A 24923-nucleotide genomic window follows, 5' to 3' on the forward strand; every position below is an offset into this window, starting at 1 on the left:
ATAAATATAAATAAATATTATAATATATATATATATTTAAAATATGTATTTGTAAATAAATATAAATATATATATACATATCATATATATATATACTTATAAAATACATATATGTTATATATTTAAAATATTTATTTATAAATATATATTTAAAATATGTACTTATATATAAGTATGAATATAAAATATTATAATATATATATTTAAAATATGTATTTATAAATAAATATATACATATATATACACACATATACATTATATATTTAAAATATTTACTTATATATAAATATAAATATAAATAAATATTATATATTTAAAATATTTATTTATAAATACATTTAAATAGATATATATATGCTCAAAAGTGGGAAACCATAGCATCCCTTGACTAGTTCTGGTGATGTCAATTTAGAGATAGACTCAAAAGTGGCTCAGATTCAAAACATTGGGATACAATTCAAAACAGACAATTCAGAAAAGCATGCTCGAGGCATTAAAAGCATCCCCCAAATTTGCCAAACACAGCCCCCCCCCCCCCCCAACTTGGCATGACCTTAGAAGAGACCCCTTCTTGAAGCCTTGGGAGAGGAATGGGGTCTTTGGGAAGGGAAAGGAAGGAAGGAGAGCTGGGGAAGGGAGCAAGGAAGGAGCCTTGGGTACCAAAGGAAAAGAGGGATGAGGAGGAAGGGATGGAGGAAGGAAGGAAGGATGCTCCCGGCCTGGTGCGGCTTTGGTCGGGAGGCTGCCCAGGGTGTCTTGCAAGAGCTCAGTAGGGTTCTCCACCCTCTGCCAGGGAGTGGGGGTGGAGACGGTGGGTGAAGGCCCCTTCCTTCCTTCTTTCCCTGGTGCCTACCTGGGTGAGCTCGGTGCCCATCAGGAGGAGGACCAGGAGGCTGAGGAGCTTGCTGCTGTGGGGTGGCATGGCTGGGCATCAGGCGAGGAGGCGGCTCTCCTCTCAGCCCCACAGGCACCGGCCCCACGCCCTGGGCATCCTCGCCCCCAAAGACCAAGAGGAGCCTGCCCACAGCCCTCTCCCTCTCTCTCTCCCTCGCCCTCTCTCTCGCGATCCCTCTTTCTCTTTCCTTCCTTTCTTCCTTCCCCCGCCTTCCTTCCCCTCTCTTTGCCAGCCTAGCCTCCCTCCCTCTCGCCTTCCCCTCTCGCCTCCTCTTTCCTTTCTTCTGCTCCTCCCTTCCCCTCCTCCTCCTCCTCTTCCTGTCTTCCTCCCTCTCCTTCTTTCTTCCTCTCACTGCTTTCTCCTCCTTTCTTTCCTCCCCCAAGCGCTTCCTCTTTCTATTCCTTTCGTCCTCAGTCACCCTCTTCCTCTCTCCCTCCTTCTTTATCTCTATCTCACATTTCCTTCCTTCCTTCTTTCCTTCCTTTCCTCTCTCTTCTCCCTCCATCTTTATCTCTATCTCAGATTTCCCTCCTTCCTACTTTCCTTCCTTCTTTTCCTCTCTATTTTCCCTCCCTCCTTACCTCTATCTCACATTTCCTTCCTTCCTTCCCTCCCTCCCTCCCTCCCTCCCTCCTTCCTTCCTTCCTTCCTTCCTTCCCTCCTTACATCCTTCCTTCCCTCCTTCCTTCCTTCTCTTCCCTCTCTTTCTTCTCGCTCCTGCCTTCCTTTTGTCTCTCACCCTTCCTTCCTTCCTTCCTTCCTTCTTTCCCTCTCTCTTCTCCCTCCTTCTTTATCTCTATCTCACATTTCCTTCCTTCTTTCCCTCTCTCTTCTCTCGTCCTCATTTATCTCACATTTCCTTCCTTCCTTCTTTTCCTCTCTCTTCTCCCTCCCTCCTTATCTCTATTTCACCTTTCCTTCCCTCCTCCCTCCCTCCCTCCCTCCCTCCCTCCCTCCCTTCCTTCCTTCTTTCCCTCCTTCCTTCCTTCCTTCCTTCCTTCCTTCCTTCCTTCCTTCCTTTCCTCTCTCTTCTCCCTTCCTCCTTATCTCTAGCTCACATTTCCTTCCCTCCCTCCCTCCCTCCTTATCTCTAGCTCACATTTCCTTCTTTCCTTCCTTCCTTCTTTTCCCTCCCTCCTTATCTCTAGCTCACATTTCCTTCCTTCCTTCCTTCCTTCCCTCTCTCCCTCCCTCCCTCCTTATCTCTAGCTCACATTTCCTTCTTTCCTTCCTTCCTTCCTTCCCTCCCTCTCTCCCTCCTGCCTTATTCACATTTCCTTCCTTCCTTCCTTCCTTCCTTCCTTCCTTCCTTCCTTCCTTCCTTCCTTCCCTCCCTCTCGCTTCTCCCTCCTTCTGTATCTCTATCTCACATTTCCCTCCTTCCTACTTTCCTTCCTTCCTTCCTTCCTTCCTTCCTTCCTTCCTTCCTTCCTTCCTTCTTTTCCTCTCTCTTCTCCCTCCCTCCTTATGTCTATCTCACATTTCCTTCCTTCCTACTTTCCTTCCTTCCCTCTCTCTTTTCCCTCCCTCCTTATCTCTATCTCACATCTCCCTCCTTCCTTCCTTCCTTCTCTACCCTCTCTTTCATCTCGCTTCTGCCTTCCTTTTGTCTCTCAACCTTCCTTCCTTCCTTTTCCTTCTTCCCCCTCTATCTTCTCCCTCCTTACTTCCTTTTCTCTCTCACACACCTCCTTCCTTCCTTCCTTCCTTCCTTCCTTCCTTCCTTCCTTCCTTCCTTCCTTCCTTCCTTCCTTTCTTTTCCTTCTTTCCCCATCTCTTTGCCCAACCTCCTTCCTCTCTCACTTTTTCTCCCTCCCTCCTTCCTTATCTGTTATTTCACCTTCCTTCCTTCCTTCCTTCCTTCCTTCCTTCCTTCCTTCTCTACCCTCGCATTCTTCTTGCTCCTGGCCTTCCTTCCTTCCTTCCTTTTCCTTCTTTCCCCCTCTGTCTTCTCCCTCCCTCCCTCCTTCCTTTTCTCTCTCTCATACCTCTTTCCTTTCTTCCTTTTCCTTCTTTCTCCCATCTCTTCTCCCTCTCTCCTTCCTTTTCTCTCTCTCACCTTTCCTCCCTCCTCCCTTCCTCTGTCTCTCTTCTCCCTACTTCCTTTTCTCTCTTACCCTTCCTTCCTTTTTCCTTCTTTCCCCCTCTCTTTCTTCTCCCTCCCTCCTTCCTTTTCTCTCTCTCTCACACCCTTCCTCTCTTCCCTCCCCCTCTCCCCTTTATCTCTTCCTCCCTTCCCCTTCTTCCTCTTCCTCTCTTCCTCAGGATTACTCCATTTCTTTCTCCTCCTCCTCTTCCTTCCTTCCTTCCTTCCTTTCACAATCTCTCCCCTCCCTCCCTTTCCCTTTATTACTTTCTCCCTTCCCCTTCTTCCTCTTCCTTTCTTCCTCAGGGTTGCTCCTTCTCTCTCTCTCTCTCTCTCTCTCTCTCTCTCTCTCTCTCATTCCATCCATCCATCCATCCGCCTCTCTCTCCTCTTTATCTATTTCTATCAATTTCTCATTCCATCCATCTCTCTATCTATCTGTCTGTCTGTCTGTCTATCTATCTATTTCTCATTCCAGCCATCCATCCATCCTTTCTTTCCTCTGTCTCTTTATTTATATTCCCCAATTTCTCAAGAAGAGGAAATCTATCTATCTCAATGATCTCTATCTATCTATCTATCTATCTATCTATCTATCTATCTATCCATCCATTTCTCATGCCAGTCATCCATCCATCCATTCTTTCCTCTATCTCTTTATTTACATCCCCCAATTTCTGAAGTCTATGTATCTCATCTATCTATCATCTATCTATCTATCTATCTATCTATCTATCTATATCTACCTATCCATTTCTCATTCCATCCATTTCCATTTATTATCTATCTGTCGTCCCTCCGTCCATCCATCCATCCATCCATCCATCCATCCATCCATTTCTCATTCCATCCATCTCTATTATCTATCTATCTATCTATCTATCTATCTATCTATCTATTTCTCATGCCAGTCATCCATCCATCCATTCTTTCCTCTATCTCTTTATTTACATTCCCCGATTTCTGGTCTATGTATCTATCTGTCTGTCTGTCCGTCTGTCCATCCATTTCTCATTCCATCCATCTCTATTATCTATCTATCTATCTATCTATCTATCTAGTATCTGTCTATCTATCTATCTATCTATCTATCTATCTATCTATCCATCCATTTCTCATGCCAGTCATCCATCCATCCATTCTTTCCTCTATCTCTTTATTTACATTCCCTGATCTCTGAAGTCTATGTATCTCATCATCTATCTATCTATCATCTATCTATCTATCTATCTATCTATCTATCTATCTATCTATCTATCCATTTCACATTCCATCCATCTCTATCTATTGTCTATCTATCTATCCATCCTTCCATCCATCCACCCATCCATCCATCCATCCATCCATTTCTCATTCCATCCCTCTATCTATCTGCCTATCTATCTATCTATCTATCTATCTATCTATCTATCTATCTATCTATCATATTTCTATCCATCCATCCATCCTTCCATCCATCTATTTCTCATTCCATCAATCTCTATCTATTATCTATCTATCTATCTATCTATCTATCTATCCATCCATCCATCCATCCATCCATTTCTCATTCCATCCATCTCTATCTATCTATCTATCTATCTATCTATCCATCCATCCATCCATCCTTCCATCCATCCATCCATTTCTCATTCCATCCATCTCTATCTATCATCTATCTATCTATCTATCTATCTATCTATCTATCTATCTACCCATCCATCCATCCATCCATCCATTTCTCATTCAATCAATCTCTATCTATCTATCTATCTATCTATCTATCTATCTATCCATTCCTCTGTCTCTTTATTTACATTCGCTTCACTCCTGGCCTTTGCAGGGCAATGGATACTCAAGTGGACATTTACCCCATCACCCATGTCAGCCATACATGCACCTACGGACTCCAGCATATGGGGTTTTTGCATATGTATACGCCTCCATAAATGAGATTCCTTTGGTCCCATCCGGGTCGCTGCATTTGCACTGAGGTCACTAAAACTAAAAAAAAAAATTGGGGTGAAAAAAAATGGGTGAAATGGGGTGCCTGTCCCTTTAAGAAAGGGCTCCGCATCCCTCCGGCTGGAGCATCAATTTAATGCAAGGAGGCAGTTGCCATGGTAACAGCACCAACATCCTTGCTTTGGAAAAAAAGATGCAGGGAAAAGGGGAGCAAGTGGGCACCCTGCAGTCAAAGCCACCTCCAATGTGATATATATATATATATATATATATATATATATATATATATATATTGGAGAATATCTATATCTATATATCTATCTATATATATATATATAGGATGTCAATATTATATATACATTGAGGAACACTTTTCCCTCTCTTGATCAAACAAACATTTTTCTGCCTTGGCAAGCTATGGCAATAAGAAGTGGATGGAAAGGGAAACATAGCATCCCGATAATGATGGAGGTTGGGATTTCTAGTTTTCCTCTCCCTGGATCTTCATGAACCAATGATGTGTTGGTCCACCAGTTAGTGACAATTCTGAACAATAGAATGAAGGTGGTTTGCTACCACTGCAACTCCCAATGGTTCGTGGGATCCTGGGAATTATAGTTTGGTGGGGGTCTTATAGGACTACAACTCCCACAACCCAATCGTAGGACGCCATGGCACTTAAAACTCTCATGGTAGTTTGGTGGGGGTCTTGTAGGACTACAAATCTCACAACTGTATCACAGGGTGGGATGGCACTTAAAACTGGTGTCACTGCATCTTTGTTCTTCCTATAGGGTCCTGGGAGTTGTAGTTTGGTGGTGGTCTTGTAGAGCTATAAATCCTACAACTCAATCGCAGGGTGCCATGGCACTTAAAAATAGAATTACAGCACATTCATTCTGCCTAGTGGGTCCTGGGAGTTGTAGTTTGGTGGTAGTCTTGTAGAACTACAAATCCTACAACTCAATTGCAGTGTGCCCTGGCACTTAAAACTGGTGTCATGGTGCATCCATTCTACCCATAGGTCCTGAGAGTTGTAGTTTGGTGGGGATCTCATAGAGCTACAAATCCCACAACTCAATTGCAGGATACCATGGTACTTAAAACTGGTGTCACAGCGTCTTCATTCTGCCGATCAGGTCCTGAGAGTTGTAGTTTGGTGGGGATCTCATAGGGCTACAAATCCCACAACTCAATGGCAGGGTGCCATGGTACTTAAAACTGCCGATGGGGTCCCCATCATTCTGCCGATGGGGTCTTGGGAGTTGTAGTTTGATGGGGCGCTTGTAGAACTACAAATCCCACGACTCCATCACAGGGCGCCATGGTACTTAAAATTGGTGTCACAGCGTCTTCATTCTGCCGATGGGTTCCTGGGAGTTGTAGTTTGGTGGGGGCCTTGGAGAACTACAAATCCCATGACTCCATTGCAGGATTCCATGGCACTTAAAACTAGGATTACAGCACATTCATTCTGCCTAGGGGGTCCTGGGAGTTGTAGTTTGGTGCGGGCCTTGGAGAACTACAAAACCCACAACTTAATTGCAGGGCACCATGGCAGTTAAAACTGGTGTCACAGTATCTTCATTCTGCCTATGGGGTCCTGGGAATTGTAGTTTGGTGGTGGTCTTGGAGAACTACAAATCCCATTACTCCATCACAGGGCGCCATGGTACTTAAAACTGGTGTCACAGCGTCTTCATTTTGGCGATGGGTCCTGGGAGCTGTAGTTTGGTGGGGCGCTTGTAGAACTACAAATCCCACGACTCCATCACAAGGCACCATGGCACTTAAAACTGGTGTCACAGTACGTTCATTCTGCCTATGGGGTTCTGGGAGTTGTAGTTTAGTGGGGGGCCTTGGAGAACTACAAATCCCATTACTCAATCGTAGGGCGCCATGGTACTTAAAAATAGAATTACAGCACATTCATTCTGCCTAGGGGGTCCTGGGAGTTGTAGTTTGGTGGTGGTCTTGGAGAACTACAAATCCCATTACTCCATCACAGGGCGTCATGGTACTTAAAACTGGTGTCACAGCGTCTTCATTCTGGTGATGGGTCCTGGGAGCTGTAGTTTGGTGGGGCGCTTGTAGAACTACAAATCCCACGACTCCATCACAAGGCACCATGGCACTTAAAACTGGTGTCACAGTACGTTCATTCTGCCTATGGGGTTCTGGGAGTTGTAGTTTAGTGGGGGGCCTTGGAGAACTACAAATCCCATTACTCCATCGCAGGGTGCTATGGCACTTAAAAATAGAATTACAGCACATTCATTCTGCCTAGGGAGTCCTGGGAGTTGTAGTTTGGTGGTGGATTTGGAGAACTACAAATCCCATGACTCCATCACAGGGTGCTATGGCACTTCAAGCACATTCATTCTGCCTAGGGGGGTCCTGGGAGTTGTAGTTTGGTGTGGGCCTTGGAGAACTACAAATCCCATGACTCAATCGCGGGGCGCCATGGCAGTTAAAACTGGCATCACGGCACGTTCGTTCTGCCTATGAGGTCCTGGAAGTTGCAGTTTAGGATCTTAAGCCAAGAGGGCCAGGTCTCCTGCAAACTACAAATCCCATTATTCTGTCGCATTGAGTTACAGCAGTTGGAACTGGTGTGTCAAGATACACACATTGATGGCGATGGAGGATGTTGGGAGATCAGTGTATGGGTCACATTCGTGTTCTTTGTAAGCACGGCTTTTATAGTATTTCGTAGGGTTTTTTTTCCCACCCCGCAAGCGTTTTGCCACAAAGCCGAGTCATTAAGATTCGAACGGAGGGATCAATAGAAGAAAGCGATGCTGTGACACTTTTCAAGGTCCCGCCTCATGGAGATTGCAAGTCAGGGAGAAAATACTGGTGCAACGATGCCAGGAATTGGCAAACTTTGGCCCTCCGGGTGTTTTGGACTACAACTCCCACAATTCCCATCAGCCGTAGGCTGTTTGGGGAGTATGGACAACGAATGATAAGATTTGCAGTACCTTCAACCAATTCAGCTCTGACTTCCACAGCTGAGACCCCCACGAATGACAAATCTGGACCAAACTTGGCACACAGAACCTCAATGACCATCAGAAAATACTGGAGGGGTTTGGGAGGAATTGACAGTGATTTAGGGGAGATGTAGTTCGCCTACATCCGGAGAGCACTCTGAACCCAGACAACCATGAATGTGGACCAAACTTGGCACAAATACTCAATATGCCCAAATTTGGAGTTTTGGGAAAATAGACCTTCTCATTTAGGAGATGTAGTTTCTGGGAATTATAGTTCACATGCAATCAAAGAGCATTCTGAACTCCACCAACAATGGAATTTTAGCAGACTTGGCACATAGAACTCTCATGACCAACATAAAATACTATAGGGGGTATTTGGGGAAGTATGGACAACAGATGATGCTGTTGAAGGTACTACAAATCCCATCATCTGTTATATTTAACAATTGATTACATAACTACAACTCGCATATGTCAAGGTCTATTTTTCCCCAAGAGCGCCCCTGGGTGAAACCAACTCTACCGCGAATGCTTACTTTGCGTAATGCATTAGCCGCCCCTCCATGAAGGCACCATTCAAGCCGTCCTGACAGATGGCCATCTATCCTCTGTTTCAAAACCTCCAGAAACTCTGAGTTGGAAGGTACTGCAAAGATAATCTAGTCCAACCCCTTTCTTCCATGTAGACACAATTCAAGCCCTCTCGACAGATGGCCATCTAGCCTAGTTAAAATCCTCCAGAGGAGGCTCCAAAAACTCCGGATCCTTAGAGTTGGTACTGCAAAGATCATCTAGTCCATGAAGACACCATTCAAGCCCTCCCAACTGATGACCATCCAGCCTGTTTCAAAACCTCAAGAAACTCTGAATCCTTAGAGGTGGAAGATCCTGCAAAGATCATCTAGTCCATGAAGACGCCATTCAAGCCCTCCCAACTGATGACCATCCAGCCTGTTTCAAAACCTCAAGAAACTCTGAATTCTTAGAGTTGGGAGATGCTGCAAAGATCCTCTAGTCCAACCCCTTTCTGCCATGAAGACACCATTCAAGCCCTCCCAACTGATGACCATCCAGCCTGTTTCAAAACCTCAAGAAACTCCAATTCCTAGAGTAGTAAGGGACTTCAAAGATCATCTAGTCCAACCCCTTTTTTCCAAGTAGACACAATTCAGGCCCTCCCAACAGATGGCCATCCAGCCTGTTTCAAAACCTCCAGAAAATCTGAATCCTTAGAGTTGGAAGGGACTCCAAAGATCATCTAGTCCAATTCCCTTCTGCCATGAAAACACCATTCAAGCCCTCCCGACAGATGGCCATCCAGCCTGTTTCAAATCCTCCAGAAAATCTGAATCTTTAGAGTTGGAAGGGACTCCAAAGATCATAGACTCCAAAGATAGGGGGGAGGCAGAGGAGGCGGGGTCTAAGGAAGCACTCCCATGACCCCTCAGAAATTGGCAATCGACCCCTCTGGGGGTCGCAACCCCCAAGTTGAGAACCACTGGTTGAAAGCATAAGCATTGTGGAATGCATAGTTTTGACCCCATTTGAACCGCCATGGATTCAATGCTAGGGAATCCTGGGAGTCGTCGTTTGCCAAGGTCTTTGCCTCCTAGGATTCCCTAGCATTGAACCACAAGTGGGGTAAAGCTGCATTCATCCCGCATCCGAAAGACTTACGGCACTTTTATTATATTTTCCGGAATCAAGCAAAAGGGGGAAAGTAGGCATGAAAGCATTGTTGATGTGTTTTTTTTTCCTGCATGATGCTTGAACGATAATCTATCCCCTCCTTCTCATCCGAATGCCCCGGCTTCCATCAAAAGTGGATTTTTTAATTCGTGGTGACAATGAGAATCACGTCGCATCGCCAGAGGAATGGGGAGGCCGGGAATAAATATCTCATTGGACTTTGGAAAGAATCGTCGTGTTAAGCAAGCTGCTATAAATCAATCCCATACTGAAGATGTTCATGTGAAAGGGATCTAGGAGCCTTGGTGGAACCCAAGCAGAACATGAGCAACCACAACCACAACCACAACAACAACAATAACAACAAGAGCAGAAGGATGTTGGACTAGATGATCTTTACAGCTCCACTCAACTCTATTATTTGGAGTTGAAATGCTATGGAGGTATTGAAATGCTGGATGGCCATCTGTTGGGAAGGCTTGAATGGTTTCTTCATGACAGAAAGGGGTTGGACTAGATGATCTTTGGAGTCCCTTCCAACTCTAGGATTCGGGGTTTTTGGAGCCTCCTCTGGAAGATTTTAAACAGGCTAGATGGCCATCTGTTGGGAGGGCTTGAATGGCATCTTCATGGCAGAAGGGGGTTGGACTAGATGATCTTTGGAGTCCTTTCCAACTCTAAGGATTCGGATTTTCTGGAGTATTTGAAACAGGCTGGATGGTCATCTGTCGGGAGGGCTTGAATGGTGTCTTCATGGCAGAAGGGCGTTGGACTAGATCTTTGGAATCCCTTCCAACTCTAAAGATTCAGATTTTCTGGAGGATTTGAAACAGGCTGGATGGCCATCTGTCGGGAGGGCTTGAATGGTGTTTTCATGACAGAAGGGAATTGGACTAGATGATCTTTGAAGTCCCTTACTACTCTAGGAATTGGAGTTTCTGGAGGTTTTGAAACAGGCTGGATGGTCATCAGTTGGGAGGGCTTGAATGGTGTCTTCATGGCAGAAAGGGGTTGGACTAGATGATCTTTGCAGCATTTCCCAACTCTAAGAATTCAGAGTTTCTGGAGAATTTGAAACAGGCTGGATGGCCATCTGTCAGGAGGGCTTGAATGGTGTCTTCATGGCAGAAAGGGGTTGGACTAGATGATCTTTGCAGCATTTCCCAACTCTAAGAATTCAGAGTTTCTGGAGGATTTGAAACAGGCTGGATGGCCATCTGTCAGGAGGGCTTGAATGGTGTCTTCATGGCAGAAAGGGGTTGGACTAGATGATCTTTGCAGCATTTCCCAACTCTAAGAATTCAGAGTTTCTGGAGGGTTTGAAACAGGCTGAAAGGCCATCTGTCGGGAGGGCTTGAATGGTGTCTTCATGGCAGAAGGGGGTTGGATTAGATGATCTTTGGAATCCCTTCCAACTCTAAAGATTCAGATTTTCTGGAGGATTTTAAACAGGCTGGATGGCCATCTGTCAGGAGGGCTTGAATGGTGTCTTCATGGCAGAAAGGGGTTGGACTAGATGATCTTTGCAGTACCTTCCAACTCTAAGGATTCAGATTTTCTGGAGGTTTTGAAACAGGCTGAATGGCCATCTGTTGGGAGGGCTTGAGTGGTATCTTCATGGCAGAGGGGCGTTGGACTAGATGGTCTTTGGAATCCCTTCCAACTCCAAGATTCAGATTTTCTGGAGGTCTTGAAACAGGCTGGATGGCCATCTGTTGGGAGGACTTGAATGGCGTCTTCATGGACTAGATGATCTTTGCAGTACCTTCCAACTCTAAGGATTCGGAGTTTTTGGAGCCTCCTCTGGAGGATTTCAAACAGGCTAGATGGCCATCTGTCGGGAGGGCTTGAATTGTGTCTACATGGAAGAAAGGGGTTGGACTAGATGATCTTTGCAGTACCTTCCAACTCAGAGTTTCTGGAGGTGGAAAAATAGACCTTGACATATGCGAGTTGTAGTTACTGGGGTGTATAGTTCATCTATAATCAAAGAGCATTCTGAACTCCACCAATGATGGAATTGAACCAAATATGGCACACAGAACTTCCACGACGAACAGAAAATATATATCAGTGATTGGTTGGGGGGGGTGGGGTGGTGCCAAAATTTATTTATTTATTTGTCGTGTCAGGACAACCAGTCAAATTATATTACATTTCTAACAGAACAAAGCAAACAAACAGACAAAATACAAAATTTGTGAGTTTGGTAGTTGATTAGATGTCCTTTGACCAATATCTGTCCACTTGGAGTGCCTCTGGTGTTGCCGCAAGAAGGTCCTCCATTGTGCATGTGGCAGGGCTCAGGGTGCATTGCAGCAGGTGGTCAGTGGTTTGCTCTCCTCCACACTCGCATGTCGAGGATTCTACTTTGTAGCCCCATTTCTGAAGGTTGGCTCTGCATCTCGTGGTGCCAGAGCGCAGTCTGTTCAGCGCCTTCCAAGTCGCCCAGTCTTCTGTGTGCCCAGGGGGGACTCTCTTATTTGGTATCAGCCATTGATTGAGGCTCTGGGTTTGAGCCTGCCACTTTTGGACTCTCACTTGCTGAGGTGTTCCAGCGAGTGTCTCTGTAGATCTTAGAAAACTATTTCTTGATTTCTTGAAGTCATTGACGTGCTGGCTGATACCCAAACAAGGGATGAGCTGGAGATGTCTCTGCCATGGTCCTTTCACTATTGGTTGCTACTTCCCGGCGGATGTCGGGTGGTGCAATACCGGCTAAGCAGTGTAATTTCTCCAGTGGTGTAGGGCGCAGGCACCCCGTGATAATGTGGCATGTCTCATTAAGAGCCACATCCACTGTTTTAGTGTGTTGAGATGTGTTCCACACTGGGCATGCATATTCAGCAGCAGAGTAGCACAGCACAAGGGCAGATGTCTTCACTGTATCTGGTTGTGATCCCCAGGTTGTGCCAGTCAGCTTTCATATGATATTGTTTCTAGCACCCACTTTTTGCTTGATGTTCAGGCAGTGCTTCTTGTAGGTCAGAGCACGGTCCAGAGTGACTCCCAGGTATTTGGGTGTGCTGCAATGCTCCAGTGGGATTCCTTCCCAGGTAATCATCCTCAGAGCTCGGGATGCTTGTCTGTTCTTGAGATGAAAGGCACATGTCTGTGTTTTGGATGGATCAGGGATCAGCTGGTTTTCCCTGTAGTAGACAGTAAGAGCACCTAGAGCTTCGGAAAACTTCTGTTCTACCATCTCAAAGCTCCCTGCTTGAGCGGTGATGGCACGATCATCAGCATAGATGAAGCTCTCTGTCCCTTCTGGCAGTGGCTGGTCATTTGTGTAAATGTTGAACATGGATGGAGCAAGCACGCTTCCCTGAGGCAGGCCGTTCTTCTGTTTCCGCCATCTGCTTCTCTGGCCCTGGCACTCAACAAAAAAGCTCCTGTTTTGTAGCAGGAGTTATGCTTACCGTTGAAAATTACCTAGGGCCGCCTCTGCCTTCATGGCAGAAAGAGGTTGGTTTGGATGACCTCTGGGATCCCTTCCAAAGGATCTGCTAGTTCTGGCTCCCATGAGAATGGGTTAACCTTTCCAATGACCTCCGAAGGGTGAGCAAATAGAGACCTTGGGACATTTGACTTGCAAAGAAACCCGCCGCATTCCACCATCCAGTCCTTGGCATCTTGCTTTTGGAAGCCCTTGATTTACCGCTAGGCCGGCCATGATTAAGTCCCAGTCCCTGGACAGACCTGGCTGCTCCCTCCCTCTTTTCCTTCTCTTCCTTTCTCTCTCCGAAATGCCTGGGAGCTTGTCTCCGGTGCCTGGCAAATGGAATTAAATAATTATTCCCTTCCCTCCCTCCAGGACAAGCTTATTAAAGGCGAGGGCCGGATTACCGGCTGTCTGGCATCTCCTCCCGGCCTGTCGAGATTGGATTGGGCGCTTTTATCTCCTAATCCCCCGAGCTTTTTTAATGCGGGGAAGTAATGGCATCCCAAAGCCAAATTTAATTTAGATTTTCAAAGTTGGGAAATATATATATATATATTCCACTAACTATAATGGCATACACCCCGTTCTTCATATTTAAAATACGGATAGCGTCCGGGAAGCTGTGGAAGAATCGAATAACTCCCAACATATTGTTTTTGCGACATTTTCCTTGCAATTGGCCAGATAAAGGATGTTGAAATCCACTTTGGTTTGGACCATGCGCTTGTCCAAAGGTGCGTCTACATAGAATCACTCCCAACATATAATTTTGCACCGGAAAATGCGACATTTTCTTTGCAATTGGCCTGATAAAGGATGTTGAAATCCACTTTGGTTTGGACCATGTGCTCGTCCAAAGGTGCGTCTACATAGAATCACTCCCAACGTATAATTTTGAACCGGAAAATGCAACACTTTCCTTGCAATTGGCCAGATAAAGGATGTTGAAATCCACTTCGGTTTGGACCATGCGCTTGTCCAAAGGTGCGTCTACATAGAATCACTCCCAACATATAATTTTGCACCGGAAAATGCGACATTTTCTTTGCAATTGGCCTGATAAAGGATGTTGAAATCCACTTTGGTTTGGACCATGTGCTCGTCCAAAGGTGCGTCTACATAGAATCACTCCCAACGTATAATTTTGAACCGGAAAATGCAACACTTTCCTTGCAATTGGCCAGATAAAGGATGTTGAAATCCACTTCGGTTTGGACCATGCGCTTGTCCAAAGGTGCGTCTACATAGAATCACTCCCAACATATAATTTTGCACCGGAAAATGCGACATTTTCTTTGCAATTGGCCTGATAAAGGATGTTGAAATCCACTTTGGTTTGGACCATGTGCTCGTCCAAAGGTGCGTCTACATAGAATCACTCCCAACGTATAATTTTGAACCGGAAAATGCAACACTTTCCTTGCAATTGGCCAGATAAAGGATGTTGAAATCCACTTCGGTTTGGACCATGCGCTTGTCCAAAGGTGCGTCTACATAGAATCACTCCCAACATATAATTTTGCACCGGAAAATGCGACATTTTCTTTGCAATTGGCCTGATAAAGGATGTTGAAATCCACTTTGGTTTGGACCATGCGCTCGTCCAAAGGCGCGTCTACATAGAATCACTCCCAACATATAATTTTGCACCGGAAAATGCGACATTTTCTTTGCAATTGGCCAGATAAAGGATGTTGAAATCCATTTTATTTTTGTCCATGCGCTTGTCCAAAGATGCGTCTGCATAGAATCACTCCCAACATTTTTTTGCATTGGAAAATGTGACATTTTCTTTGCAATTGGTCAAATAAAGGATGTTGAAATCCGCTTTAGTTTTGACCATGCGCTTGTCCAAAGGTGCGTCTACATAGGATCACTCCCAACCAGAGGCGGCCCTAGGTAATTTTCAACGGTAAGCAAACAGTATTTTGACCCCCCCCCCCCCCCCCCCGCAACCAATCATTGATATATATTTTCTGTTTGTCGTGGGAGTTCTGTGTGCCACATTTGGTTCAATTCCATCATTGGTGGAGTTCAGAATGCTCTTTGATTGTAGGTGAACTATACATCCCAGTAACTACACTTGCCGCATTTGCTCCCTTGCCTGGCCCACTTTGGGTCCGGAGGCGTGCCTGAAGACCCCGGCGTGTACACCAAAAGTCACCTCTTCTCCTGACTTTCTCCTCAGCCATTGGGACCGAGAGAGAGACAGAGACAGAGACAGAGAGAGAGATGGAGATGCCCACCATTCCTGAAGGTAGGCGCAAAAACAAAGGAGGGAGCGGAGGTGGGAGATACCTCCAGCCGGAGGGGCTCTCTCTCTCTCTCTCTCTCTCTCTCTTTCTTGGTCCCAATGGCTGAAGAGAAAGTCAGGAGATGAGGCGACTTTTGGTGCGCATGCTAGGGTCTTCAGACACGTCTCCGGACCTGAAGCGGGCCACGTACGGCGGCTCCGCCCCTTGGCCCACCCGCGGATTGGGGAGAGGAGAGGAGGCAGGTGGAGCGCTCGGGGATCGGGAAAGGGAGCCGGTTATGGGGAAGGGATTGAATGCGGAGAACGATTGAGCGCCGGCTCTGCTCGTGCATCTGGTGGCCGGGTGGAGCAGGAACGAGAGGGGCTAGGCGAGGCTCAAGGGCCCGGCCCCTTTGGGAAGAGGATCACCCGGCAGCGAGGCAAGAAAGCCGAGGCTCCCCCCGGACTGCTAGGGCTGGTGTGAGCCGAGGGGGCGCTCCTCAAGTGGCGGTCGAGGGGCATTTACAGAGGCGCCTCTGCGCCCCTGGCAAAAAAAGTATTCTGCGACCGCTTACTTCGCGTAATGGATGAGCCGCCCCTGCTCCCAACATATTTTTTTTGCACCAGAAAATGCAACATTTTTTTGTTGCAAATGACCAGATAAAGGATGTGGAAATCCACTTTGGTTTTGACCATGTGCTCATCCAAAGACACGTCTACATAGAATCACTCCCAACATATAATATTGCACTGGAAAATGAGACATTATCCTTGCAATTGGCCAGATAAAGGATGTTGAAATCAGCTTTATTTTTGACCATGCGCTTGTCCAAAGATGCATCTACACAGAATCACTCCCAACATTTTTTTTTGCACTGGAAAATGCGACATTTTCCTTGCAATTGGCCAGATAAAGGATGCTGAAACCCACTTTGGTTTTGACCATGCGTTCGTCCAAAGACACGTCTACATAGAATCATTCCCAACATATTATTTTGCACCGGAAAATGCAGCATTTTCTGTGGAACTGGCCAGATAAAAGATGTTGAAATCTGCTTTGGTTTGGACCATGTGCTCATCCAAAGGCACATCTACATTGCTATATTAATGCTGTTTAACTGCTGTGGCTTGATGTGATGGAGTGCTAGGAGTTGTAGTTTTCCTTTCGCCTGCTACAGAATGCTGGCACGTCACCAAACTACAAATCACGGGGGTACCCAAGCTAGTCCTACATCATATATATCATTCTCTTGCATTGCAAAGGTATTGTCATTCCGGCCTTGTCGATCTTCAAGGGTCACTTCCTTAATAAGTTCATATTGTGTACATGCTACTTTCGAATCCGAAGGTCGAGCGTCCGAAGACCCATACATATTCAGGGCAAAGGGAGAGCGCCTCGTCTGCTGAAATATGCATGCCGTTCCTTTCTCCATCCTTCCATTATGGAGCTGGCGTTGCCTTTGTTTCCAGAGGAAAGCTTCTTTTATTATTACTAGCATGTATTTCAGGAAGCGAAGCAACCGCAAACGTAGTCCTCCGTTGTGTCTTATGCTTTAAACATGGAGGACGGAGCAATACAGAGGCAAAGGAAGAGGAGTAGATGGCAATGGAGGTCACTGCAAAGCTGGAGGTACCCACACCTTGTAGCACAGGCATGGGCAAACTTCGGCCCTCTGGGTGTTTTGGACTTCAACTCCCACAATTCCTAACAGCCTACCGGTAGAGTCATAGACCTGGAAGGGACCCCTAAAGGTCATCCAGACTGATGACACCTGAGATCAAAATACTTAGATTATGGGGAAGACAGAAGGCCTCCAAATGTGGTGACTGATGGTCTGGGATTTATAGAATCATAGAGTTGGAAGAGACCCCTTGGGCATCTAGTCCAACCCCCTGCTGTGACACTAAAGCGCAATCAAAGCACCCCTGACAGATGGCCATCCAGCCATAATAGTAACACTACTACTACTACTACTACTACTAATAATAATAATAATAGAGTTGGAAGATACCACATGGGCCATCTAGTCCAACCCTCTGCTGTGCAGGAAAAGCACAATCAAAGCACCCCTGATCGATGGCCATCCAGCCATAATAGTAACACTACTACTACTACTACTACTACTAATGATGACAGAGTTGGAAGAGACCACATGGGCCATCTAGTAATAGTAATAATAATACTACGGTTGTTGTTGTTGTTCATTCGTTCAGTCGTCTCCGACTCTTTGTGACCTCATGGACCAGCCCACGCCAGAGCTCCCTGTCGGCCATCACCACCCCCAGCTCCTTCAAGGTCAGTCCAGTCACTTCAAGGATGCCATCCATCCATCTTACTACGGTTAGAGACTCTAAATTGGGTCTTCTTAGGTCCACATCATGGGAACAGTCCCCAAAAAGATCAAAAAACAAGGTTTATTTTAGTTTCTTCATGAAAAAGACGGACAGCCTGGCAACATACGCAGATGTTACCCTTCAAGTGACTGCCGTGTCTTCTTGGCTTTTGACCACTGATATATAACCTCAAAAAAACAAGAACTTTTTTTGTCATGGAAAGTACTCTCTTTCCAGCCCCCTCCCTTGACTTTTTGATGGAAAGTACCTTCTTGTACCTGCAGACTCAGCACTTAACCACAACCTTTGAACTTAACCACAACACAACTTCCGACCTCTACATGTCACATCTTGTTTCTTAAAAACATTTTCTTCCGTGTTGCTCTTTTTCTACAGAGGAAGGCTATATATTTCTCTTTTGCTGTTAATTTCATTCAAAGCCCCTTGCTTAGCATTTGCAAATATCACTCAAAGACCCTTTCACTACTACTAATAATGATAGAGTTGGAAGTGACCGCATGGGCCATCTAGTCCAACTTCCTGCTGTGCAGGAAAAGCACAATCAAAGCACCCCTGACAGATGGCCATCCAGCCATAATAGTAACAGTAATAATAATGCTACTAATAATGATGATAGCACTGGAAAGGACCACATGGGCCATCTAGTCTAACCCCCTGCTGTGCAGGAAAAGCACAATCAAAGCACCCCTGATAGATGGCCATCCATCCATAATAGTATCAGTAATACTACTACTACTACTAATAATAATGATGATAGAGTTGGAAGAGACCTCATGGCCATCTAATCCAACCCCCTGCTGTGCAGGAAATGCACAAACAAAGCACCCCTGACAGATGGCTATCCAGCTATAATAGTAATAGTAATAATAATAATATCTACTAATAATGATAGGAAAAGAACAATCAATGGCCATCCAGCCATAATAGTAACAGTAATACTACTATTACTACTACTACTACTACTACTACTAATAATAATAATAATAGAGTTGGAAGAGACCACATGGGCCATCTAGTCCAACCTGCTGCCATGCAGGAAATGCACAATCAAAGTATGCCTGACAGATGGCCATCCAGCTATAATAATAATAATTATAGTAATAATACTAATACTACTACTACTAATAATGATAGATGTGTTGTTGAAGGCTTTTATGGCTGGAAACAGTGGGTTTTTTGGCTATACAACCCCAAAAAACCCCCCAAAACTTACAGCAACCCAATAATGATAAGAGTTGGAAGAGACCACACGGGCCATCTAGTCCAACCCCCTGCCATGCAGCATCCCTAGACACCCCTATGTGTGGATTGAACTCCCTAATGTAAGTTTGGCTATCTTATCAGATCAAATGGCTCCTTTCCATCGAGAGAGTCAACTCACCCTTCAACCGTCTAGTTGGGACAAACCAGCAAAATCTGGGCCACCCTCGGCAATATGTAACACACGTCCGCCAATGCAATAAAGCCTCAGAAGATAGCAAATAAAAGCTCTTTCTCTTTGACGATGCAATTTCCAGCTCTCGGAGAGAGAAAGACAAGGCGAGGCAGGACAAAAGATCCTCCCAGGAGGTTGCGAGGCTCTCATCTGCTAATTCAATTTTTTCCGCCGGTTTGCACTCAAGCTGGGCCCGAACACGAGTTGTTACTTTGCAGAAGGGAATTGCGTTGGTCGGGGAGAGTCCCACCAGGCCTTAGATGTCGGCGTCGGGTCATGAGCTTTGCTGTTTAGAATAAAACATCTAAGGCTTTTCCGCAACCCATTTGGGCAGCCAAGGACACTCACGCCTAAAATGAAGATCACATGGAAAACAATCTCAAGGGAACCGAAGATGCCGATATAATAATTGTGTCTTAGGTGTTGCACTCCCGGCCTGGAAACACCTTTGACCATTGCATCACAGTTTATTGTAAAGACATATGAAAAGCTTCTTATTCTAACACAGACATGCCCGAACTGACCTGAAGATAAACAACTTGCTGTTTAATAGACACCCATGAAATCGTTCTATTTCCCATGAATTTCTTTCACAACTTTCCCACGTAATATCTCTGAATGGTACAATCTATTTTCGGCTCTGATTGGTAAACAAAGACTTTTGTTGATCTTCGTAGCTACAGGTGGTTTCTCCTGGAAACCTTTCTTATCACCCAGCTCTTCACTCAATTTCTTATCTGCTGTTGCTACTTCTGGCTCCTCTCACTGGCCTTGAGGCAAGGCACTTTCCAAACAAAGGCTGGTTGGGGGTGCTTTGATTGTGCTTTTCCTGCCTGACAGAAGAGTGGATGGCTCCCATGGGAACCCTCCTTATCTCTTGACTCTTCACTGGATTCCTTATCTGCTGTTGCTACTTCTGGCTCCTCTCACTGGCCTTGAGGCAAGGCACTTTCCAAACAAAGGCTGGTTGGGGGTGCTTTGATTGTGCTTTTCCTGCCTGACAGAAGAGTGGATGGCTCCCATGGGAACCCTCTTTATCTCTTGACTCTTCACTGGATTCCTTATCTGCTGTTGCTACTTCTGGCTCCTCTCACTGGCCTTGAGGCAAGGCACTTTCCAAACAAAGGCTGGTTGGGGGTGCTTTGATTGTGCTTTTCCTGCCTGACAGAAGAGTGGATGGCTCCCATGGGAACCCTCCTTATCTCTTGACTCTTCACTGGATTCCTTATCTGCTGTTGCTACTTCTGGCTCCTCTCACTGGCCTTGAGGCAATGCACTTTCCAAAGGCTGGTTGGGGGTGCTTTGATTGTGCTTTTCCTGCCTGACAGAAGAGTGGATGGCTCCCATGGGAACCCTCCTTATCCCTTGACTCTTCGCTGGATTCCTTATCTGCTGTTGCAACTTCTGGCTCCTCTCACTGGCCGTGAGGCACGGCACTTTCCAAGCCAGTTTTCTCACAAGACCTGAATTTCCCAGACTTGAGAGCCCATCACTTCGTGCCACAGGAAAACCCACAATCCTCTCTAAATCATCAGTTAAAGCATCAGCCTCTGGTTGAGCTACAACGGAACCTCCTGGCCGTTCAACAGTGAAACTCTCTGTTTTGTAGTGTAAGGGAAACTCCTTCTTTGAAGGCGTTTAAACAAAGGCTAGATGGCTAACTGTTGGGAGTGCTTTGATTGTGCTTTTCCTGCCTGACAGAAGAGTGGATGGCTCCCATGGGAACCTTCTTTATCCCTTGACTCTTCACTGGATTCCTTATCTGCTGTTGCTACTTCTGGCTCCTTTCACTGGCCTTGAGGCATGGCACTTTCCAAGCCAGTTTTCTCACAAGACCTGAATTTCCCAGACTTGAAAGCCCATCACTTCGTGCCACAGGAAAACCCACAATCCTCTCTAAATCATCAGTTAAACCATCGGCCCCTGGTTGATCTACAACAGAGCCTCCTGGCCGTTCAACAGTGAAATTCTCTTGTCTTGTAGTGTAGGGGAAGCTCCTTCTTTGAAGGTGTTTAAACAGAGGCTGGATGGTTAACTGTTGGGAGTGCTTTGATTGTGCTTTTCCTGCCTGACAGAAGAGTGGATGGCTCCCATGGGAACCCTCCTTATCCCTTGACTCTTCACTGGATTCCTTATCTGCTGTTGCTACTTCTGGCTCCTCTCACTGGCCTTGAGGCATGGCACTTTCCAAGCCAATTTTCTAGATGGCTAACTGTTGGGAGTGCTTTGATTATGCTTTTCCTGCTTGACAGAAGAGTGGGTGGCTCCCATGGGAACCCTCCTTATCCCTTGACTCTTCACTGGATTCCTTATCTGCTGTTGCTACTTCTGGCTCCTCTCACTGGCCTTGAGGCACGGCACTTTCCAAGCCAGTTTTCTAGATGGCTAACTGTTGGGAGTGCTTTGATTGTGCTGTTCCTGCCTGACAGAAGAGTGGATGGCTCCCATGGGAACCCTCCTTATCACTTGACTCTTTGCTGGATTCCTTATCTGCTGTTGCTACTTCTGACTCCCTTGAATGCTCTAGAGGCCCTGCACTTTTCGAGCCGGGTTTCTCACAGAGATAACAATCATTTCCTAGACTCGAGGGCCCATCACTTTGTGCCACAGGAAACCTCACAGCCCTCTCTGAATCCTCCCCAGGAAAGCACACAATCCTCTCTAAATCATCAGTTAAACCATCAGCCTCTGGTTGATCTACAACAAAACCTCCTGGCCGTTCAACAGTGAAACTCTCTGTCTTGTAGTGTAGGGGAAGCTCCTTCTTTGAAGGCGTTTAAACAGAGGCTGGGTGGCTAAGTGTTGGGGGTGCTTTGATCGTGCTTTTCCTGCCTGACAGAAGAGTGGATGGCTCCCATGGGAATCCTCCTTATCACTTGACTTTTCACTGGATTCCTTATCTGTTGTTGCTACTTCTGACTCCCCTGAATGCTCTAGTGGCCCTGCACTTTCCGAACTGGGTTTCTCACAGAGATAACCAATAACCATCATTTCCTAGACTCGAGGGCCCATCACTTTGTGCCACAGGAAACCTCACAGTCCTCTCTGAATCCTCCCCAGGAGAGCACACAATTCTCTCTGAATCATCAGTTAAACCATCAGCGTCTGGTGACTGATCCACAATATCGGGGAGCATCTACACTGTAGAATTAATGTAGTTCAATACCATAGAGACGTAGTTTGGCATTCTTTGGCTGAGAAGGCCAAATACCTGGTAAAACTCCAACTCTCAGGACTGCTCATCCGCACAGGATCATGCCCATATTTTTACGCCTACTACCTGCTATAGGAACATAATTACTACTGCTAGTAGGAACAAACTTTTTCTAGCATTCACCAGGGAGCACCTAGAGAGTCTTAAAATGCAACTGCAGTCTCGCAATGTTGTTTCCCACCGTCTGGCTCAAATTAACCTTCTCTGTTCCTTTCCTCCCCAGTCTTTTTTGCCTTCTCGGATATTTATTCCCCGTTGCTCTCATTCTTCACTCGCTCCAAATAGGAACCTGTTTCCAAAGCCCTGACGGTTGATTTAAGACAAATAAATGGGCCAATATCAAAGTTTCTTTCCGGGTGCGGCTTTAATTAAAACGACAAAGGAAGAGGATGTATGGGGATGATTTAGTGACGGGGGGAGACATGTTGGATCGGCCTCTAGCGAGTTTAATTAAAAAGAACGACACAGAGAGTTATTTTGAATGTGGGGTGGAGATTTGAGCAGATTTCTGTTTGAAGGTTGAAGGAACTACTAACCAAGCTACTCTGTCGTCAACCATGATTTTCATGCCAGGAATGGTGGAGAAATTCTCCAGAACCTTGCAGGATCTTATTTTTTTAGTTCTTCATCCTCCAAGTATTTTTGGCCTCCAACCATTGACCTCCTTGGAGGTCTTGGAGGTGATTTGAACTTGAAGTATTTCAAACTTCCAGATCTTTTGGACTTCATCTCCTCAGGTTCCAGACCAACCATCATCTTTTTGGACTTCAAGAGATGTTTTGGACTTCTTCCTGAATTCCAAATCCATTGACCATGATGGCTGGAGCTTGAGAGTCAAAGGCCTTTCATCTTCCTGCATTTGGATCTGAGATCTTTTGGACCTCATCTCCCATGGTTGTCCAGAACTTGTCCAGAACCTTGCAGGGTCTTATTTTTTAGTCCTTCATCCTCCAAGTAGTTTTGGCCTCCAACCATTGATCATGCTCTATGGAGGTCTTGGAGGTGATTTGAACTTGAAGTATTTCAGACTTTTTTGCCCAGGATTCCAGATCTTTTGGACTTCATATCCTCAGGTTCCGGACCAACCATCATCTTTTGGACTTCAATAATTTAAGACTTCTTCCTGAATTCCAAATCCATTGACCATGGTGGCTGGAGCTTGAGAGTCAAAAGCCTTTCATCTTCTAGTATTTGAATCTGAGATCTCTTGGACCTCATCTCCCACGGTTCCAGACCATCACTCATCCTATTTGGAGGTCTTCCTCCCTCCTGTGATTTGGATTTTAGGCATTTCAGATTTCTTCTCCTAGGATTCCATGTCTTTTGGACTTCACCTCCCAGAATTTGGAGGTCTTCCCCCCTCCTGTGATTTGGATTTTAGGCATTTCAGATTTCTTCTCCTAGGATTCCATGTCTTTTGGACTTTAACACCCAGAATTCCAGACTGTTGGTCATCTTATCTGCAGGTCCTCCTTCTCCATTGAATTGGACCAAGTATTTCATGCTTCTTCTCTCAGAATTCAAAACCATTGACCATATTAGCTAGATCTTAAGATTCAAAGATCTTCCATCCTCCAGATATTTGGATCTCAGGTCTTTTGGACTTGATCTTCATACCTGGAAGTCTTTCATTGTTCTAGTATTTGAATCTGAGATCTTTTGGACCTCATCTCCCATGGTTCCAGATCGCCACTCATCCTATTTTGTAGGTCTTTCCCCCTCCTGTGATTTGGATCTTAGGCATTTCAGATTTCTTCTCCTAGGATTCCATGTCTTTTTGACATCACCTCCCAGTATTCCAGACTGTCAGTCATCTTATCTGTGGGTCCTCCTTCTCCATTGAATTGGACCAAGTATTTCATACTTCTTCTCTCAGAATTCAAAACCATTGACCATGTTAGCTAGAGCTTAAGATTCAAAGTTCTTCCATCCTCCAGATATTTGGATGTCAGGTCTTTTGGACTTGATCTCCATACCTGGAAGTCTTTCATTCTTCTCGTATTTGAATCTGAGATCTTTTGGACATCATCTCCCATGGTTCCAGTCCATCACTCATCTTATCTGGAGGTATCTCATATGTCTACTCCCAGAATTCAAAATCATTGGCCATGCTAGCTGAAGTCTAAGATTCAAACGTCTTTCATTCTCCTGATATTTGGATCTTGGGTCTTTTGGACTTGATCTTCATAGATGGAAGTCTTTCATTCTTCTAGTATTTGGATCTGAGATCTTTTGGACATCATCTCCCATGGTTCCAGACGATTGGTCAGCCTATCTGGAGGTCTTCCTTCTTCATTAATTTGGATATCGAATATTTCAGAATTCATCTTCCAGACTTCCAAACCATTGAACATGGTGGTTGAAGCTTGAGATTCAATGTTCTTACATCCTTCTGATTTTTGGGACCATCTATTAGGTTTCATCAATCTGAAGGTCTTTCTCCTTCAATGAATTGGACTTTGAGTATTTCAGATTCTTCTCCCTGAATTCCAGGTCTTTTGGACTTCATCTCTCAGAATTCCAGAGTATTGGTCATACTATCTGTCTTCCCATAATTTGGACTTTCAGACATCTTTTCCAATTCCAAACCAGTATGGTCTACTGGCTGGAATTTAAGTTTCAAAGGTC

General features: G+C 45.3%; 1 protein-coding gene across 1 annotated transcript in view; it reads right to left on the minus strand.

Moving 5' to 3' along the window:
- OLFM1 (olfactomedin 1) overlaps positions 1–1174 on the minus strand; it is a 72005-nt gene extending 70831 nt beyond the window's left edge. Inside the window, exon 1 of the mRNA XM_060757475.2 lies at positions 854–1174. Within this exon, the coding sequence (XP_060613458.2) occupies positions 854–922 (69 nt within the window). The 5' untranslated portion in view covers positions 923–1174. The remainder of the gene's footprint in view (positions 1–853) is intronic.
- Positions 1175–24923: the final 23749 nt, after the last annotated feature.

Source organism: Anolis sagrei, chromosome 11 (assembly GCF_037176765.1).
Source record: "Anolis sagrei isolate rAnoSag1 chromosome 11, rAnoSag1.mat, whole genome shotgun sequence".
Taxonomy (NCBI): Eukaryota; Metazoa; Chordata; class Lepidosauria; order Squamata; family Dactyloidae; genus Anolis; species Anolis sagrei.